Source organism: Diabrotica virgifera, chromosome 1, assembly GCF_917563875.1.
Source record: "Diabrotica virgifera virgifera chromosome 1, PGI_DIABVI_V3a".
Lineage (NCBI taxonomy): Eukaryota > Metazoa > Arthropoda > Insecta > Coleoptera > Chrysomelidae > Diabrotica > Diabrotica virgifera.
In genome coordinates, this window is record NC_065443.1 from 315213703 (window position 1) to 315233041 (window position 19339).

The 19339-nt window shown below is 31.1% G+C and overlaps 1 protein-coding gene across 3 annotated transcripts in view; it reads right to left on the reverse strand.

Annotated features, from left to right (window-relative positions):
• LOC114340514 (vascular endothelial growth factor receptor 1) overlaps positions 1–19339 on the reverse strand; it is a 194871-nt gene that overhangs the window by 47099 nt on the left and 128433 nt on the right. For all 3 annotated transcript variants that reach the window (XM_050653312.1, XM_050653313.1, XM_050653304.1), the window contains exons 6-8: positions 12534–12679; positions 4397–4544; positions 3278–3404 (exon numbers count right to left, since the gene is read on the reverse strand). In XM_050653312.1, coding sequence (XP_050509269.1) covers positions 3278–3404; positions 4397–4544; positions 12534–12679 — 421 coding nt within the window. The remainder of the gene's footprint in view (positions 1–3277; positions 3405–4396; positions 4545–12533; positions 12680–19339) is intronic.

Below are 19339 nucleotides of genomic sequence, written 5' to 3' on the forward strand. Positions count from 1 at the left end.
TGACATCACTAATTTAAAAATTAATGGGAAATTTTTTCTTTTTTCTGATGATACCAGTATCACTTGGAGCAATCCAACTATTGCGTCTCATCATGAAATGATAACTTCGAATCTACTGACGATAAAGACCTGGTCTGACTCTAATTTACTCTCTTTTAATGTAGATAAAACAGTATCATTAAAATTCCCAAATTATTTCGAAAATTTAAGTCCAACCTCTGCGGCACCTGATATCGTTACCTTTACAACACATGTATACTTTTGAAAATCGGTTATATAATTCAAAAGTTACCAAGTTCAGAAATTTGACCCAATTCTATTTAAAAAGAGAAAAATGTTTGTGGATATGTATGTATGTATGTACGTATGTGTGGGGAATAGTTACATTGATTTGAATTTTTGAAGTTATTCTTCTTTAGGCGCAATTGGGAATTAATGTAAATGTGCGCAAATTCATCAAAATTGTTGGTGCCACGCGCAGATACATTATACGTTAGCTCTGATTAGGTATTCTAATGACATGTCAAAATGATCTAATATGGCGGCTGTGGTTAAAGAATGTGTTGTCATTTTTATTATTATGGTTATGGTTGTTGTTGTGTTTTAAAATTGTGAGAACGTAGACAAAAGTGGGTTTATAGTTGTACTGACTTTTATAGCTTTTATATATATTTTTGGACTTATTAATATAGAAAAATAGAAGTTAGAAGTTATACTTCTATTAAAATTGTGTAAAAAATCTGACGTTTTTTGAACTTCTACGATTCCTCAAGGGAACAGCAATTGCTGGGAGGCTCCAGTTCGTCAAAAAGTGACGGATTAACATTATTTATCGAGAATTTATCATTTTCAATGATTTGAAAATTTGAAGAAAATACACTAGAAAGTCGAAAGACTAGTATTTTAAGCCTATAAAAAATTATAGTATACATTTTTTGGCGAAACACGTTTTTTAGTTTATATGATTCCTCAAGAGAAAATCAATTGCTGAGACGACGCTTCAGTTAATAAAAAATTACATATCAACGTTATTTTTTATTTTTGGTATTATTTTAAGTATTAAAATTGGTTTATTATTTAAATAAAAATACAATTAAAATGTTTAAAATAAATTTGTTTCGGTGAAATCACAAAAATAGACGTATAACTTCTTTCGTGCGTTCAAATACACACACTCTTTTTTTCTATGTTTTAAAAAGGGGTCCTGGGCGGATTGACCACCCATAAGCCAGCTATAGGACTGGCTAGGTACAACAAGGCATGTTTTTGGGTATCATATCCTTGGACCAAATTGGATGGTTGAAATTATGGAATTGGCAAGTTTTTCCTAAACTTTAAGATGAGATTTGGACCATTTTCAATTCAGGCAAGTTGACACAATCGCAAACTTCACGTATAGTGCTGCATGTAGGGGGGGGGGGGGTATGCGCGCCACTAACGAGAATTGTCGTTCTCTCTGTAGTCGAGAAAATGAAGCATTTTGGCTCGCAATTTTTTCATCCAGCATGGATTTACTTGAAATTTTCACAGAAGGTAGGAATGGTCCAATGATCATTTTCTATATCATGCTGCTGTACGCTAAAACCTTGGGGTAGTTGTCACCCCATCTCGGGGGTGAGAATTTTTTATTACATTTTAACCATGTAAATCGCTGTTAAACTAATTCTAAGAAAAAAATGTTTTTTACATTTTCTTCGTAAAACTAATATTTTTCGAGTTATTCGCGCTTGAAAGTAACAGTCTTTCGTCGAAAAAATCGACTTTTTTAGAGGGTTTTTTGAGAATACCTCGAAAAATATGCATTTGATCAAAAAAACTGCAGATAACAAAATCGTATCTTTTAGTAACACAAACTAAATTCTTTTTCTATATCTTTAAGACCATTACAAACCGAGATACGGCATGTGAAAGGTTAACTTTTCTCGTCAAATGCATAATTTGAAATATTCAAAGGCGAATAGCGAGAGAACTTTGCATTTTTCGAAGAAAACTTAAATTATCTTTTTTCAAGTATATAATTAAACCTTTCAAAGAATAATAATAAAAAATTACTAAAATGAAAATAGAGTGACTTATGATCAAAAAAAGGTCGGTACCTGCTTTTCTCTACGAAAAAATCAGTGAAAATAACCCCCTAACTACCCTCCTAATTAAAAACTGGTCTTTACCTGCCTGTAATTCCTTGTATATTTGTATTGTGAATAGACTCAAGACCTTTAACCTAGTTTGACCTAATTAAAAGGTCTAATTTTAGAAAAATTTCGTATTTTTTACCTTTTACTTCAAAATATCTCCAAAAATACTAGTGTAATACGAAAAAAAAATGACAGATTACTAAATTGTCGATTTTTTAATAATTGAAATTATATTGTGCATAGATTATTATTACAGTGAATAATTAGCGAGATCTAGCTGTTTAAAACCTTTATTTACGAACAAACACCCCCTTATTCGAGCCTTTTAAGCCCACCCCAATTAAAAAGTAAGGGATCTAACGGAATTTAATTTACACAGTCTTATATTTCTTCAAAAATCCTACAAAATCATTTTCTAAAATACTTTTTATCGTGAAAAATGAAGGAGCCATGTTTATAAAACGATTTTTTTTTTTCGAAATATTAGTCAGCTTATGGAACATTTTCAATGCATGTATAATACCACAGAACTGGTTCGTATACTGGAAGATGACTTAAAAACAATTTGTATTTGTACTTCTACATATTTGTAAATTCGTATTTTTGTGTAAATAAATGTTTTTGTAATTCTTTAATTCTACTTTTTTTCTGCATAGGTCTATTAAATTATCTACTTATAAAAATTGTAATGTTCTTAAGGGTGATCTTTAAGGGTTGAAATATTATGATATTATATCCTAAAGCATAAAACAATCATTATTTTTAGCCAGTCAAAACCAAATTTTACCCATATTAAAGTTTACATTGTTTTAATATAATTTTTGACAATAAGGGGTAGTCTACACCCCTAAAAATAATTGAAACATAAAACAATTATTATGTAACTAATAAGAACCAAATGTTAACAATAATAAAGTTTAAAATATTGTTTTATAATTTTTACAAGTAGTTTTTTAGGGGTAGTTTTTACCCTTAAAAAACCAAAAGCGTACAATGGCTCAATATAGAAAATGAACTAGAGGGTGAAATGAGTCTAATCCCAAATTTTTGTACAAATCGATGCTGGACGAAAAAATTGCGAGGTTTTGCCATTTTTTCAGTTTTATTTCCTCGACTACTGGGATATTCCTGAATCTACTTACCAAGTGAATTTTGTCTGTGGATGACCCCATACCTCTACAACCCACGTGACTTGATCTTTTCCTGCTCTTACTTCCAAGCGGTAAGTATCTGTTCTTTCTTTCATAAAAATATCGGCAAAATTCTTATCTGGAAAAAACAATAGTAACCTATAAAAAACAATAGTAACAATAGTGGAAGCACGCAAAATAGAATTCTATTTTAGTGACGTCAGGTTGCCGTCGATTTTCGCATTGTGAAATTCGTTTTGTGACGTCAGCAAAATAGAATTCTATTTTACGTGCTCCCACTAATAAGTACATCACTAAAAGCAAAATAATTGATGATAAAGTTAGACTACATTTTCACATGTTAGTTAGACTACAAGTCATAAAGTTGCTGCCATTAACTTTAATGTCATACATAGGTTGATTAATTTGTAGTTTTGAAAAACGTCTCCTTGGGATAGGCTTTTTCGATATTACGTCTCCTTGTATCACTTCTCTCTTAATGGGGATGGGAGTTGTATTTTTATCTAGTTGTACATAGTTGCATTACTACGAAATAGTAAGTTGACTACGTATTTTTTATGGGAAATAAGCCACAATTTTACTAAAAAATGAATTTTTTCATAAAAATAGCTTCAGAACAACAGTAAGTTGACAAAAAAGAAAATAGACGACAACCTCAAAACTATGGTACAATAATTAGGGTACATAGGGCATTCCAGGAATTTGACGTTTATTACACCACTGGAAGTCAAACATTGTATTTATTTATATTTGAACCACATTGTTTCAAAAGTTTTTTACCGTTAACAGTTTTTGAGTTGTATTTTCCGAACATTTTGTTGTAGATTTTGTGTAGTTTTGAGTTGTAGAAGTTCTTAAATGACTTTATTTAGTTTTAAGTAGTCAAGAATATTTTAGAAAATTGTTTTTAATTTTCTGATTAATTCTTTCTCTGAAAATGTAAAAAAACGCAACTAAAATGATCTAAAACACATTAAAAACTAAAAGAGTAACATTTATGTTTACCTCCTAGCCGCGATATTGTTTTAATTTTGACAGCATTTTGGGATGCTCTATATAGTATATAAGTCATTGTACTAATAATAGGTCGATACATAATAACATATTTACCAAAAACGGTCATTGTTATATTTCTAGAGTTACGGTGCTTTTGATGATCGTATACCAGACATGTATAGACTCCTCTGTCGTTTTTCGTGGCGTTTAAAACGGTTAATGTAGATTCATTGGGTGTATCAGTTTTTTTCATCCTTTTTGGCTGAAAAAATACAAAACATAAATAATGTAAAAAAACTCAAAATTAATTTAAATATTCACCAATGTCATTATTCAATATTTATATTAAAAAAGCCTTGTCTACTTGTCAAATAAGCCTTTTTTTATTTTTTGACAGCAGTAAAATGTATTTTGAATTTAATAAATTGCATACATACATCTTGTTGTGTCAATTATTTTAATTAAAAAAAATTTCTACCCCCTATAAATAATAATTATGTTAATGTTTATATTACTAAAAAGAGAATTGAATACTTAAACTTTTAAATGACCCATATTCTTATTTTAAAAAATCATCGATATTAGATCATCATGTCCAAATGGATAACGTTATTAGTATAATATACTGGGTTGGGATAAAGTATAGAACCAAGCAAATATCTTTGAAACGAAAAGAACAATATTTATGAAACTTTGCACGCAAGTACAGATACGCAAAAGGCATCTGTTGCCATATTTTTTGTTACTACTCCACTTCCGGTTTCACCGGAAATACCCTTAACTTATTTAATTGAAATGGGGCACCCTATATATTTTGCGGATTTTAAAAGAACTTGTCATTTTTAATTCATACATGTCAAATTTGGTAGAAAATAATTGTTAAAAAGTGTCTGTAGATAGCTTTTGTATTAATAAAACGTAATAGGAAATAAACGAGTATCATCTATACTGTAGACTAAAATTGTTGTTTACATGCACTGCATGACTTATTTGAATTTAGTATAGTAGGTAAAACTGTTACTGAACTACTTGACAGAAATAAGTTGTATTGAAGTATTGAAATATTAATGATAAGCGGTTATGGTGAATTTTCATTTTTTGGAAGTGAATTTTCCAAATCGATGGATTGGACGTAGAGGATTCGTAGAGTGGCGCGCTCGTTCTCCGGACCTCAACCCGTTAGATTTTTTTTCTTTGGGGTTATCTAAAATTACGTGTTTACGTTAGGCGACCAACATGTTTGCAGGATTTGAGAAGAATAATCGATGAATGTGAACTAATAGGTGGAGAAATCTTGCAAAAAGTGACTCAAGAATTTATTTATAGGCTTGCACGTTGTCAGTAGGTGAACAGCAAATATTTTAAACATTATAAATAATTGTTTTTATTTTTAATATCATTGGTTTAACGTAAATAAAATAACATATTTTATTTTTTAACTGTAAGGAGATTTATTTCTTGTTTTAATAGTTTTTTCTTCCAAACTTGGTATGCATGAATTAAAAATATCAAGTTCTTTTAAAATCTGCAAAAATATACGGTGTGTCCCTTTTAAAGTAAATAAGTTAAGGGTAGTTCCGGTGAAACCGGAAGTGGAGTAGTAACAAAAAATATGGCATGAGATGCCTTTTGCATCACTGTACTTGCATGCAAAGTTTTATAAATATTCTTCTTTTCGTTTTAAAAAGATTTGCTTGGTTCCATACTTTATCCCAACTCTGTATATACCAAAAAAAACTAATATAAACATAAAAAATTAAGCTGTTTGGGATTTTTGTCCAATATCTCCCATTCTCGAAAAAAAATGGATTTATTTTATAATTTTGCCCCTCATTATACAGTGCTAGTCAAAAGTCCGTACCCCCCCTTTTATCTTTTGAACGGTTATAACAATGATAGTGAAATTTGGAGGGAGGAAATAAACGGATGTAAGCTTCTTAACTAGTCATGACAGGTGACGTAATAGTGACAGATGACCTTACAGCGCCGCTGTGACAGATAATTTTAAATGGGACCTTATGGCAAGTGATACCTCGTTTGAAAGGTATTGAAAATACCTATTCAGTCATTGTAATTTTGTTTGGGTTTTAGCTAATTTTGACGAATAAATGAAATAAATATAAAATGGTAGTTTCGCATTTAATTAATAAAAATTCAAAATTCCGCCTATGATTACTTGTCAAAAAGTTTGACGTTGACGTAAAAACTATTAGAGAATTGAAAGACGTCAACTTTTACAAAAAAACCATAGGCGGACATTTGAATTTTTATCAATTAAATTCGAAACTGCAATATTATATTTATTTAATTTATTCACCAAAATTAAAATCAACTTAAACTCAAAAAAATTAATATGACTGAATAGGTATTTTGAATACCTTTCAAATGAGGTAACACTTGCCATAAGGTCCCATTTAAAATTATCGGTCACAGTGGCTCTGTAACGTCATCTGTCACTATTACGTCACCTGTCATGACTAGTTAAGAAGCTTACGTCCGTTTATTTCATCCCTCCAAATTTCACTATTATAGGTATAACCGTTCAAAAGATAAGAGGGGGGGGTACGGACTTTTGACTAGCACTGTATATACTTATGGCCAAAAGAATGCAACACCTTGTATACGGTTATTTCTATTTGGATGAAAATTATTATTTTTAAGTATAATCTAAAAAAAAAAGTGATAAAGTTTTTACCTCGCTATCTTTTCTTAAACTGAAGTTTTTTCTTCTCTTTATTTTTGGCCGAATATTTTCATTATCTATGGGTAAATATCTGCCACTAATTTTAGCATACATTTTCTTTTCTCTTGCTAGTTTAAGATGTGTATTAAGAAGTTTCTGATCTTGTCTATCCTTGTAGCATAGGTCGTGATTTATATAAATATTGGTATTGCGTAATTTACTACAGTTCTTTAGTATTATATTTTTCTTGAGATAAGATAGAAATTCAACTTTTACTGCATTTTTAGTCCCTATTTTTGTTTGATAAATATTGTTTATTTCATAAATTGACACTTCAACTTTAAGAACCTCTTTAAACAAGTTAATTATTTCCGCAATTACGTCTCCGTTTTCAGTTTTTTCTATTCCATATATCGCGAGGTCGATGTTTTTGCTTGTCAGGATTTCATACAGTTTTTTGTGTCTGACTTTATCGAAGGCCTTCTCAAAATCTATGAAACCTACATAGAGGTCTTGGTTTATATCCAAACATCCATCTTAGTTGATGTACATCCAAACAAGTGGAAGAAGAAGTACAGAAACAAGTAAACATGGCGAACAGAGCAGCAGGATGTCTGAACAACACAATCTGGAGAAACAAATATCTCACAATGGAAACGAAAACCAGGACATATAAATCAACAATAAGACCGATAATGACGTACACAGCGGAAACAAGAGCAGATACGGCGAAAACACAAAGACTGCTTGAAACAGCAGAAATAAAAGTCTTTCGAACAATAACAAACCAAACTCGAAGATACAGAGTAAGAAGTGAGGAAATACGAGCGAGATGTGGTATAGAAGAAATAAACATGCGGACCAAAAGAAGAAAAATAGAATAAAATCAACACATAGAAAGAATGACAGAAAATAGAATAGTATGAATAGCAAGAAAAAAATTGCCAAATGGAAGAGGATCATTGGGACGACTCAGGAAAAGATGGTCAGACAATGTCAATTGAGGCTAAACACCGAAGTAAAACATGCATTGAGCCTATTTATAAAGCAGGAAGGAAAAGAAGAAGAAGAAGTAGAAGAAGAAGAGCTTATCCCCCTAACCCTCGAACAACCCTTTAATTGATTTAACTCAAGAGCAAAATGTCGAGAAAATTAAAATATATCCTATCGAGGATATAATTCGAATAGCCTATAAATTCTAAGAATAAACTCTCAAAATACACCCATTTCGATTATTGAGCTACAACCCCTTCGCAAGAAAACCTTCCCATGTTCCCGGCTTAAGAGAGAATTGTACTTAAAATATCGTTTACTAATTTATGAGCTTGCATAATATGCGCATATCGATTACTGAATTGCAATTTCTTTTCTATAGTGTCGTCACTGAAGGTAAAAATTAACTAATATTACCTTCGATTTCAGTCAACCTCCATCGATTTTCATAAAAATTGGTGAATTGTTAGACGATACCTCAATAAACAAGAGTAACGTAGAGTCAACTTGTGCTTTTACCCCTTTTTCGGGGGTGAAAATAACCCCACAAATAGATAGAGTGACAAATTCTTAGGAAAATTTGTTATATAAACATATTAAAATCAACCAATACTTTTTAAGTTATCAAAGATCAAAGATTTTGATTTTTCGTGAAAAAATGAATGTTAAAAGCGGTTTTTCATAAATAACTCAAAAATTGCATTTTTAATAAATGCATATGCACTTATAAAATTTATCAAAAATATGCAAATATGCACTTAATATGAGCATACATTTTGCATATTTCCCGAGCTCTAGATATGAATAATAAACGACGATCGAGTGGATTAGGAAACACATTTATAAAGGGAGGAAATCTGCCCTGTGATGGATGACCGAAGTTATCTTTAACGTAAAGTTATCCTGTAGTTATGTTATAACCATCGAATTGGTGTGATGTATCATACTTAACTTAACTATTTGCGTTATTTCTGGACAGTTCTTGAGTTATCTAGTCACTTTATAACGCGACGTTAAACCTCAAGTTATGAGATAACTCTGTAGTTATGCAAGGTTAGGTTCATCTTTTGACTTGTTTTTAGACAGAAATCAAGTGAATTTAGAAGCTAGTAATTTAATAATTAAGAATAGAAGGGTAATACAATTTTAAAAATTATACAAAAATCAAATCGAGCGATATAAGTTGAAATTTTATTTTAAGTACCTACTGAGCTTTCTATCCAGAGTTGCCAGATGATATTTTATAAATCCCCCACTTAGAAACTGAAATTCCCTGAAATTGAAGCTCAAATACCCCAAAGTCCCCAAATTTAAATTGTTGCCGCATTTTAATAAATTATTAGTCAAATGAAGAGAACAGTAAAGCAAAATTCATACTACAATATCAACGAGGGCCATGGAAATAATTCATAGTTCCTATCGTCTTCGATTATATGGGAGTATAATATACAGTTCTATGTACATTCGCAAATTTAATTTACCATGACCCCTTAAAATCATCCATAATTTTCCGCCCCCAAAAAATCCCACTACAATTTCTGCTTAGAAAAATTTCAATAGACGCTTTCAAATTAACCCAAAATTTTGGGAAAATACACCAATCTGGCAACCCTGTTTCTATCTACCGTTTGAAAGCAACTTAGAAACACCAAGGAACCCAAACAGCTGTTTGCTGTTCGGTCATCGGCAGTAGCCGACGACGGGTATGTTCGGAACAATCTCTCGCGCTCACTCCAACTTGTACTATTTGTACATAAGGTTCTCTTTGTTACTTCAAAATTTGTTCCTCAAAACTTCTTTCTAATATAACGTTGATGATATAACTATTTCATAACTGGGAGCGATACATCACACCAAATTTTACCTATACAGTTATGAGCACGTTATTCCTGAGAGTTATCTTAACTTTAACTCAAACGTTAAACTTAACTTCGGTCATCCATCACACGACTGAATATCTCGCTCAACTTGCCAGATGGTAACAAATGTAAGGATCGCTTCGCTCACCGCGCGTATCTTAGGATGAGGAGAGGTTCGTCGAATAGGGGTTCGGAAAGTTTTGAAATATGGTCGCGATTCGGGATACGTTTAACTCGCCTATTATACCTGGTTGGTTATTCTCCTTTAGCACACAGAGAATCCCCTAATGGATTTTCGTTCCGTCTTTTATATTGTCTAAAACGGTCTAAAAACACGTTTTGTGTAATACATAGGCGTACTATTAAAATTATACAGGGTGTTTCATTGGGAAAGTAACATACCTTAACTGTAGAAAGAGGACACTTAGGCGGTCTCAAAAATACCATAGTTAATGGGTCTTACTCCATTAATAACAGAGATACTGGGTGTTTTATCTATTTTGCCATTTTCTTATTTGGTTCATAACTTTTTAACCACACCGTATATTTATTTTATATTTATCACGCAGATATCCTTTAAGGTGTACAATAAATTAATTTATTTACAAATGTAAAAAATCCAGGCCCGGATTAAAAAATATTAGAAAAATATTCCGACCCAAAAACAACACCCTGTACATTAAATTTTTTTAAAACGGATTTTTTAGTTGAAAAGAGGATGAAAAACTAAATTTAGTCGTATACTTTGAATTTTCGGCAAAATGATTTTTCTGGTCAAATTTTGAATTTGAATTCTGAAATTATGTGAATTGCGAGAGCTCTAAGTAGAAAAAAAATTAAATACAACTTACAACTTGTTAACCGCACTGTATATTTATTTTAAATTTAACACGCGAATATTCTTTTAGGTGTCCAATAAATTATTTTATTTACAATTATAAAAAATCCAGGTGTGGATTAAAAAATATTGTAAAAATGTTCCGACCCCAAAAAACACCCTGTGTATTAAATTTTTTTAAATGGATTTTTTAGTTGAAAAGAGGATGAAAAACTAAATTTAGTGGTATACTTTGAATTTTCGGCAAAATCATTTTTCTGGTCAAATTTTGAATTTGAATTCTGAAATTATGTATGTGAATTGCGAGAGCTCTAAGTAAAAAAAAATTAAATACAACTTACAACTTGTTAACCGCACTGTACATTTATTTTATATTTAACACGCGAATATTCTTTTAGGTGTCCAATCAATTATTTTATTTACAATTATAAAAAATCCAGGTCTGGAGTAAAAAAATATTGTAAAAATGCTCCGACCCAAAAAACACTCTGTATATTAAATTTTTTTAAATTGGATTTTGCATTTGAAAAGAGGATGGAAAACTAAATTTTGTGGTATACTTTGAATTTTCGGTCAAATGATTTTTCTGATAAAATTTTGAATTTGAATTCTGAAATTATGTCAATTGCGAGAGCTCTAAGTAGAAAAAATTAAAATGCGACTTAATTTTACTTAATACCATTATTTAATCTAAATTGGTAAAATGTTAAAACATGTCAGTGTTTTTTTATTAAGTGCGACAAATAGTTTATGGCGAATATTCATCTTTAAATAATGAATAAATAATAAAGAGTCAATAAAGAATACATCACTTTAATCAACAAAGTATCTAAAAATTATAACAAAACAGAGAAAATGTGCAGAATAACTATTCAAAACTAAAGTACTTATTCAAAATTACCACCATCAAAAATTATTGTTATGTGTCAAAATGTTAATATTTTACCAATTTAGATTAAATAATGGTATTAATTAAAGATAAATCATATTTTTTTTTTTTTTTACTTTGAGCTTCGCAATTCACATAATTTCAGAATTCAAATTCAAAATTTTTTCAAAATTCAAAGTATACCATTAAATTTAATTTTTCATCCTCTTTTCAAATGCAAGATCCATTTAAAAAAAGTTTAATATACAGGGTGTTTTTTGTGGTCGGAACATTTATAAAATATTTTTTAATCCGGACCTGGATTTTTTTTATTTGTAAATAAATTAATTGATTGGACACCTAAAAGAATATTCGCGTGTTAAATATAAAATGAATATACAGTGCGGTTGACAAGTTGTAAGCTGTATTTCAATTTTTTTATACTTAGAGCTGTCGAAATTCACATAATTTCACAATTTAAATTCAAAATTTGACCAGAAAAATAATTTTGCCAAAAATTCAAAGTATACCACTAAATTTAGTTTTTCATCCTCTTTTCAACTGAATAATTCATTTTAAAAAAATTTAATGTACAGGGTGTTGTTTTTGGGTTGGAATATTTTTCCAATTTTTTTTAATCCGGACCTGGATTTTTTACAATTGTAAATAAATTAATTGATTGTACACCTTAAACGATATTTGCGTGCCAAATATAAAATAAATATACAGTGTGGTTAAAAAGTTATGAACCAATTAAGAAAATGGCAAAATAGATATAACACTCAGTATCTTTGTTATTAATGGAGTAAGACCCACTAAGTATGGTATTTTTGAGACCGCCTAAGTGTCCTCTTTCTGTAGTTAACGTATGTTACTTTCCCAATGAAACACCCTGTATTATTATCGACACAAGGTGTTGTATTTTTTTGGTAACCGGAAGTTTCTCATGTTACAAACACATCATAGCGAGTAAAAAGCTAATAATAAACAACAAAACAGTTTTTACTTACATCAAATCCTGTGGGAGTATCCCAATCAAACATCACGTTGATTTTTGTATACTGAGGGCTACAGTTCAATTTTATAGTATCGCCGATAGTTGTATGTCCTTTGTTCTCATCGACTATGTTCGGTGTAGGAATATAAGATGTCTTTTCTACAAAATTCATCGTCCAAAGTGAAAAGTTAGTATGGTATTAATAAATTTGAGAGTAAATAATTATCCTAATATTAAATCAAGAATGTAAACAGACCTTACATCATTATTATTTTTTAGATTTATTGTCTTAAACTAATTTTACTAAGTATACTTTATTATTTTAACTGTAAAGTGACTGTTTTACCCTCTTGATTTATGCCGTGTGTCCCAAGAATTTTATATTTGTTTGTAGAAAATATACAATATCAGAAAATCTAACAATAAAACACTAAATTTTTTTGGTTATTTCCACAAAATTTTTACAAGTTAATATCACTAGAGCCGTTTCGGCAGAGTTCTTTTCTCAAGTGAGGTATTCTACTGTGTTTCTGCACTTTGAACTCTCTAACTGAATAAGTTGAGGAGTGCGGACCTGTTTCTCTCAAGTTGATCATTCAGAATTGTATCTGTATTTTTTAGCGTTTCCATAGATTCTAATAAACATAGCTTAAAGGTCGCGTCATATTATAATGCACGTCGCGTTTTCGGCACGTAGCGTTTCGTTTGCGAAAAATATAATTTAATGGTTTTTAAATTGAACAATTCATATTGTGCGGATAAGACACGTAACGTAGCGTATAAGACACGTTACGTCTGCGTTCGGTTCATTCGAAAACAATATTTTTCGGATGTTGACAGATACGGGTCGTTTTCCCCTTGTTGTTTATGTAGGTATTTCTTTGAATTTGATACCGAGTATTTAGACCGGTCAGTATCGTCGCCCACGCTAGCGAAATTATTCCGATTCGATTTTTTGCACAAATTTACTCAAAGAGAGGTTCTTATAACATATCCACAGGGTGCCAGGCGGTGCCGTGGTCGAAAAATTGTTTAAACAATCTTTTTTAAACAAATTCACAAAAATATTTTTTCATTCGAGCAATATTTTTTTTAGATAATTTGGGTAATTCTGAACAAAAAAGGTTTCTTGTCATTTTTCTCTAAAATTGCGAAAAATCAAAGCTTAATAACTCGATTAAAAATTATTATTATGAATTTCAATAAGTGACCAAATCAAGTTTCAAACAACTTCTTGAAGGTCCTGAAGAGATTTTTGTCATTATTTTATTACAAAGCTGTTATTTTTAACTATTAACATTTACCGCTATAGTCCAACTGTATCGTCGCCCCCGTTAGCGAAATTAGATTTTTTTGCACAAACTTACTCAAAAAGAGGTCCTTATAACACATCAACAGGGTTGCGGGTGGTGCCGTGGTCTAAAAATTGTTTAAACAATTTTTGTTAAACAAATTCACAAAAATAATTTTTTATTAATAATTTAATTAAACCCAAATTAATAATAATTTGAGTTATTCTGGGCAAAAAAGGTCTCTTGTTATTTTTCTCTAAAATTGATTGTTGTCGAGTTATATGGCCATTTCCGCATTTTTGCAAGATACGTTTTTTGCTAAGAATAACCCAAATTATCTAAAAAAAATCGTTCGTAATGAAAAAATTATTTCTGTGAATTTGTTTAAAAAGAATTTTTAAAACAATTTTTTGACAACGGCACCGCCCGGCACCCTGTGGATGTGTTTGTTATAAGGACTCTTTTTGAGTAAGTTTGTGCAAAAACATCTAATCGAAATAGTTTCGCTAACGGGGGCGACGATACAGTTGGACTATAGCGCTAATTGTTAATAACTAAAAATAACAGCTTTGTAGTAAAATAATGACAAAAATCTCTTTGGGACCTTGAAGAAGGGGTTTGAAACTTGATTTGGTCACTTTATGAAATTCATAATAATACTTTTAATCGAGTTATTAAGCCTTGAAAATGGCCTTTTCGCATTTTTCAAATTTTTAATCGCATGCAACTCGACAACAATCAATTTTAGAGAAAAATGACAAGAGACCTTTTTTGCCCAGAATGACCCAGTTTATCTAAAAAAATATTGCTCGAAATGAAAAAAATATTTTTGTGAATTTGTTTAAAAAAAATGTTTAAACAATTTTTCGACCACGGTACCGCCCGGCACCCTGTGGATATGTTATAAGGACTTCTTTTTGAGTAAGTTTGTTTAAAAATATCGAATCGGAATAATTTCGCTAGTCGGGGCGACGATACCGCCCAGTCTAATTTAAAAAGTAGTTTTCGAGGCAATTTGTCATGTAAGCATGTGTTGTGACAATAAACACATCTGCACCGCACCAAACTGAAACCAACGGAAACGTTCTATGTATGAAAATGTGAATGAGCAGTCCGATTGCCGGTCTGCAAACGCTACGTGCCGAAAACGCGACGTGCATTATAATATGACGCGACCTTAAGGCCTTTATTTTAAACATGGAGAATTTGAATGTGTTCATTAAAAGAATTATTATGGTTTAAAAGGTGAAGTACGTAAGTAGAATCTTTTTTTTTTTTACCATTATTGAAAGCCGTTTTGTGTTCTGCTATACGTTTGTAAAAGATTCTGCCAGTTTGACCGATGTAAGTTTTTGCACTGTCACCACATGTCAGTTTGTATACACCACTCTGTAATTGCTTTTTAACGAAAACTTTTTTTTCGTTTATAAATTTGCAAAAGTCTGTGTGTTATTGCGTTGCCGCTCCTGCAATACTTAGAGCAGATACATCGATGGATTCTTATGTAGTTTTGTCTTCTGAATCCAAATCTGAAAACAGCGTTTCGATATCTCTAACCGTCTTCGAGATAATCTACCTCAAAATCTAAAATGTGACGTCACAATCCGGTTATTTCCTAACAGGCACTAAACGTCAGCTGAAATCTTTGATTAGGAAGTAGGCTACTTTTTTAATCTGAATTTGTTAAGCAAAGCAAATGTTATTATTTACATTTGAGTTTGACACTTCGTGAATGTCAAATTAAATTTTAAATTATTTAGCTATTAATAAAATATAAATGACATTTTATAGTGAATTTAATTATTATATAAAATAATATGTGTAATAAATGTATAAAAATACAATTTGAGTATATTTTGAAAGCAATAATACATATTATACTATATTAATAATAAATCAGTAGAAACGATTATATTTAAATTTGGTAAATTATAACTCCACTCGACCAGCGCACGACCATACAACTCAAAACACAAGTACGCAAATACGGTTGCGTGCAGCGTAGCGCAAAGCCATGGAATTTACGAGACTCGCTCGGTCTGTAGATCCAAGTAAGTTCATCAGTAAAAAGTATCTTTATCATGTATGTATTATTTATTTTACAATATTGGAAAATTGTTATTTAAAATGTGGTTTGGAATAAAAAAGTATGTTCTGATATATGAAATTACATCCTTCTAATGGAAAAAAATATTTGACGAATTTTCTCAAGTTATAGATATCAACATCATTTTCATTTATAACTCTTGTATTTTTAATTTGACGAAGAAAATTTATTCTTCATAAAAATCTCTTCTTGGTCTAAGATTTATGATGCAATCATCATGAATCAAATTTTATTAATTTTATACGAGGTATGTAAAAAAATATGAATTTCGAGTAAAGTATCTTTATAGTTCACAACATTTAAATTAGAATGATATACTTGCACTTTAAAACATAATTTTTAATTCTAAACAGCTTTTCGTAATAGCAATTTTCTATATTATGAATTTAGATACGTATATAAACAAAGTTTTCGTTATGATAATGCTCGCATTTCAGCTTTTTTTTACTCATATCGTTCTTAATGCATTAATTGCTTAAGTTTGTGTTAGTTATGAAAGCTGGTGGGATTCCTTTCTTTTTTATGTGTTTGGCTCTTCTTCTTCTTCTTCTTCTTCGTCTAGCCATTCACGTCCACATCTGAACATAAGCCTCTTCAAGTCTTCCTTTCCATTGTTTTTTGTTGTACGCTACTTGTAGCCAATTTTTCCTGGCAGTCCGTTTCAGATCATCTGTCCATCTCATAAGAGGTCTGCCTCTGGTTCGTATGGTCTCCACCATACTGTACCATATGTTAAGATCGCTCCTAGCTACATGTCCAGCGTATTCCCATTTTAATTTTAGTGATTTTTGTACCACATCGGTGACTTTGGTTTTCTGTCTTATCCATGTGTTAGTTTTCCTGTCCTTAAGTGATATGCCAAGCATTGCTCTTTCCATCGCGTGTTGAGTGACTCTGAGTATGCTCATATTCTTTTTTGTGATTGTCCATGTTTGTGCCCCATATGTTAATATAGGAATAATGCATGCATCAAAAATTTTTGATCTAAGATGTAGTTGAATTTGCTGATTTCTGAGTATATAGTTCAGATTACCGAATGGTAATCAAATATGCCAAGAAGCTCTCTCATATGCAAACGAAGGGATAATAGTCAATGGAGAAGTTATCAATAACATTCGATATGCTGACGATACTGTGATAATGGCAAAAACAGCTGAAGATCTACAACATCTAGTTGAAAGTATGAATGAGATATGTAATAACTACGGCATAAGGATGAACGTCAAAAAAACCAAATATATGACCTTCAGTAAGAATCCAATAAATGACATTAGTATCACAATAAACGGTACCCAACTTGAAAAAGTAAACGAATACAAATACTTGGGAACCCTTATCAATGAAACAGGTGACCAAAATCACGAGATAAAAAGACGTATTGAAATTGCCAGGTCTACTTTTATAAAAATGAAAAAATTATTTTCTAATCGTGATATTAGTATTCATCTACTAACTAGAATGTTAAAATGCTATGTATTCAGTACTTTGCTCTACGGTGTTGATTCATGGACTCTTAAACAGAGGAATATTAAAAATCTTGAAAGCTTTGAGATGTGGTGCTACCGCCGTATACTAAGAATAAGTTGGGTGGATAAAATTACAAATGAAGAAGTAATACGCAGAATAAATAACAAGCCAGAAGTTCTACTGAATATAAAAAAGAGAAAACTTGAATACTTAGGCCACCTGATGAGGGGACAAAAGTACACATTCCTACAAAACATAATGCAAGGAAAAATCCAAGGACGAAGAAATCCAGGCCGTAGAAGAATGTCCTGGATGAGAAATTTGAGAGAGTGGTTTGGCTGTACCACTAACGAATTGTTCAAAACAGCAGTAAATAAAATTAGAATCGCCCTAATGATATCCAATCTCCGATAGGAGAGACACTCAAAGAAGAAGAAGACCGAATGGTGCCCATGCTAACTTTCTTTTTCTTTTTATTTCTTCCGTTTGAATTTCCCTATTTAGTATTATTTTTTGTCCTAAGTATACATATTCTTCAACTTTTTCTATAACTTTGTTGTTTATTATTGTCATCGTTTCTTCGGAGTGCATGACTTTTGTTTTGTTTAAATTCATTTTCAGTCCTATTTTAGAAGATTCTGTGTGTAGTTCTGAAAGCATGGTTTGCAGTTCTTCTAGGTCAGTAGCTATCAGGATTATGTCATCCGCAAATCGTAGATTACTGAGGTAGCGGCCATTGATGTTTAATCCCTTATATTTCCAATTTAGATTTTTAAAAACGTCCTCCAAAACCAAGGTGAACAGTTTGGGTGATAGAGTTTCTCCCTGTTTGACTCCCCTGTTTAATGGTACAGGGTTCGTATATTCATTTTCATTTAGGTAGTATGTAGCTGTAGCTTGGTTCATAGTTTCTTTTATTAAGTTAATATATCTGCTGTCTATTCTACAATTTTGCATTGCGTTTATTACGGCCGTGTGTTCTATAGTTTCGTAGTTTACAATTGCTATAAAAACTGGAAACTTGTATTCGTTACATTTTTATATTAATATTTTTGTGGTTAACAGGTGATCGGAAATTGAATAGCCTTTTCTAAAACCTGACTATTCATATGGTTGGTATTCATCTAATTTTCTTGTTAGTCGAGTAGTTATGACTTTGGTGAGTATTTTAAATAGGTGTGACAATAGACTGATGGGCCTGTAGTTTTCCAACTTTCGATTATCACTTTTCTTATGCAATAAGATTACTTTAGAGTTTTTCCAGCTCTTAGGGACTTTGCCCTGGTGTAAACAACTGTCTATAAGCTTAGTTACAATTGCAATGAGTTCCTTACCTCCTTCTAATATCATATCTATGGTAATCCTATCTTCTCCTGGAGCTTTATTTCTCTTCATGTTTCCCAATGCTGCAGTTACCTCTGAAATTGTTACTTTTGAAATCCAACATTTTCTATTAATTTCCGTGCTAGTCTCATTTCATCGTCTTGTTGATGTGTTCTGTAGAGTTCCGTGTAAAATTCTTCTATTCGTTTTAGTATGTTTTCTCTAGTTGTGATTTTATTTTCGTCTTTTCCCATTAATGATATTATCTGACGTCGTTCTAGTGTCGGTCTGAGTCATTTCATACCAATGAACTGTCAATACGGACAGTTCATTATTTCATACTCTTATTTTTTTCAATAGTTGTTGTTATTAATTTTTCTTCTTCTTTTCTTTTTTGTTTTCTGATTCCTTTTCTAAGCTGTCTATTAAGTTCTCTATATTCTGCGGTTCCCTTTTTGTTAGATTTATTTAAGATCTTCCTTTTTTCTATTTGGTGTAATATTTCTTTGTCTAATCCATTGTGTGTTGTTTTTGTTTTTTTTTTCAGTTGCAGAATGCTTTTGTTCACTGTTTCGGTTATAAGGTTATTCAAATCATCAATATCATTTGAGTTTATCTGTTACATGTTAA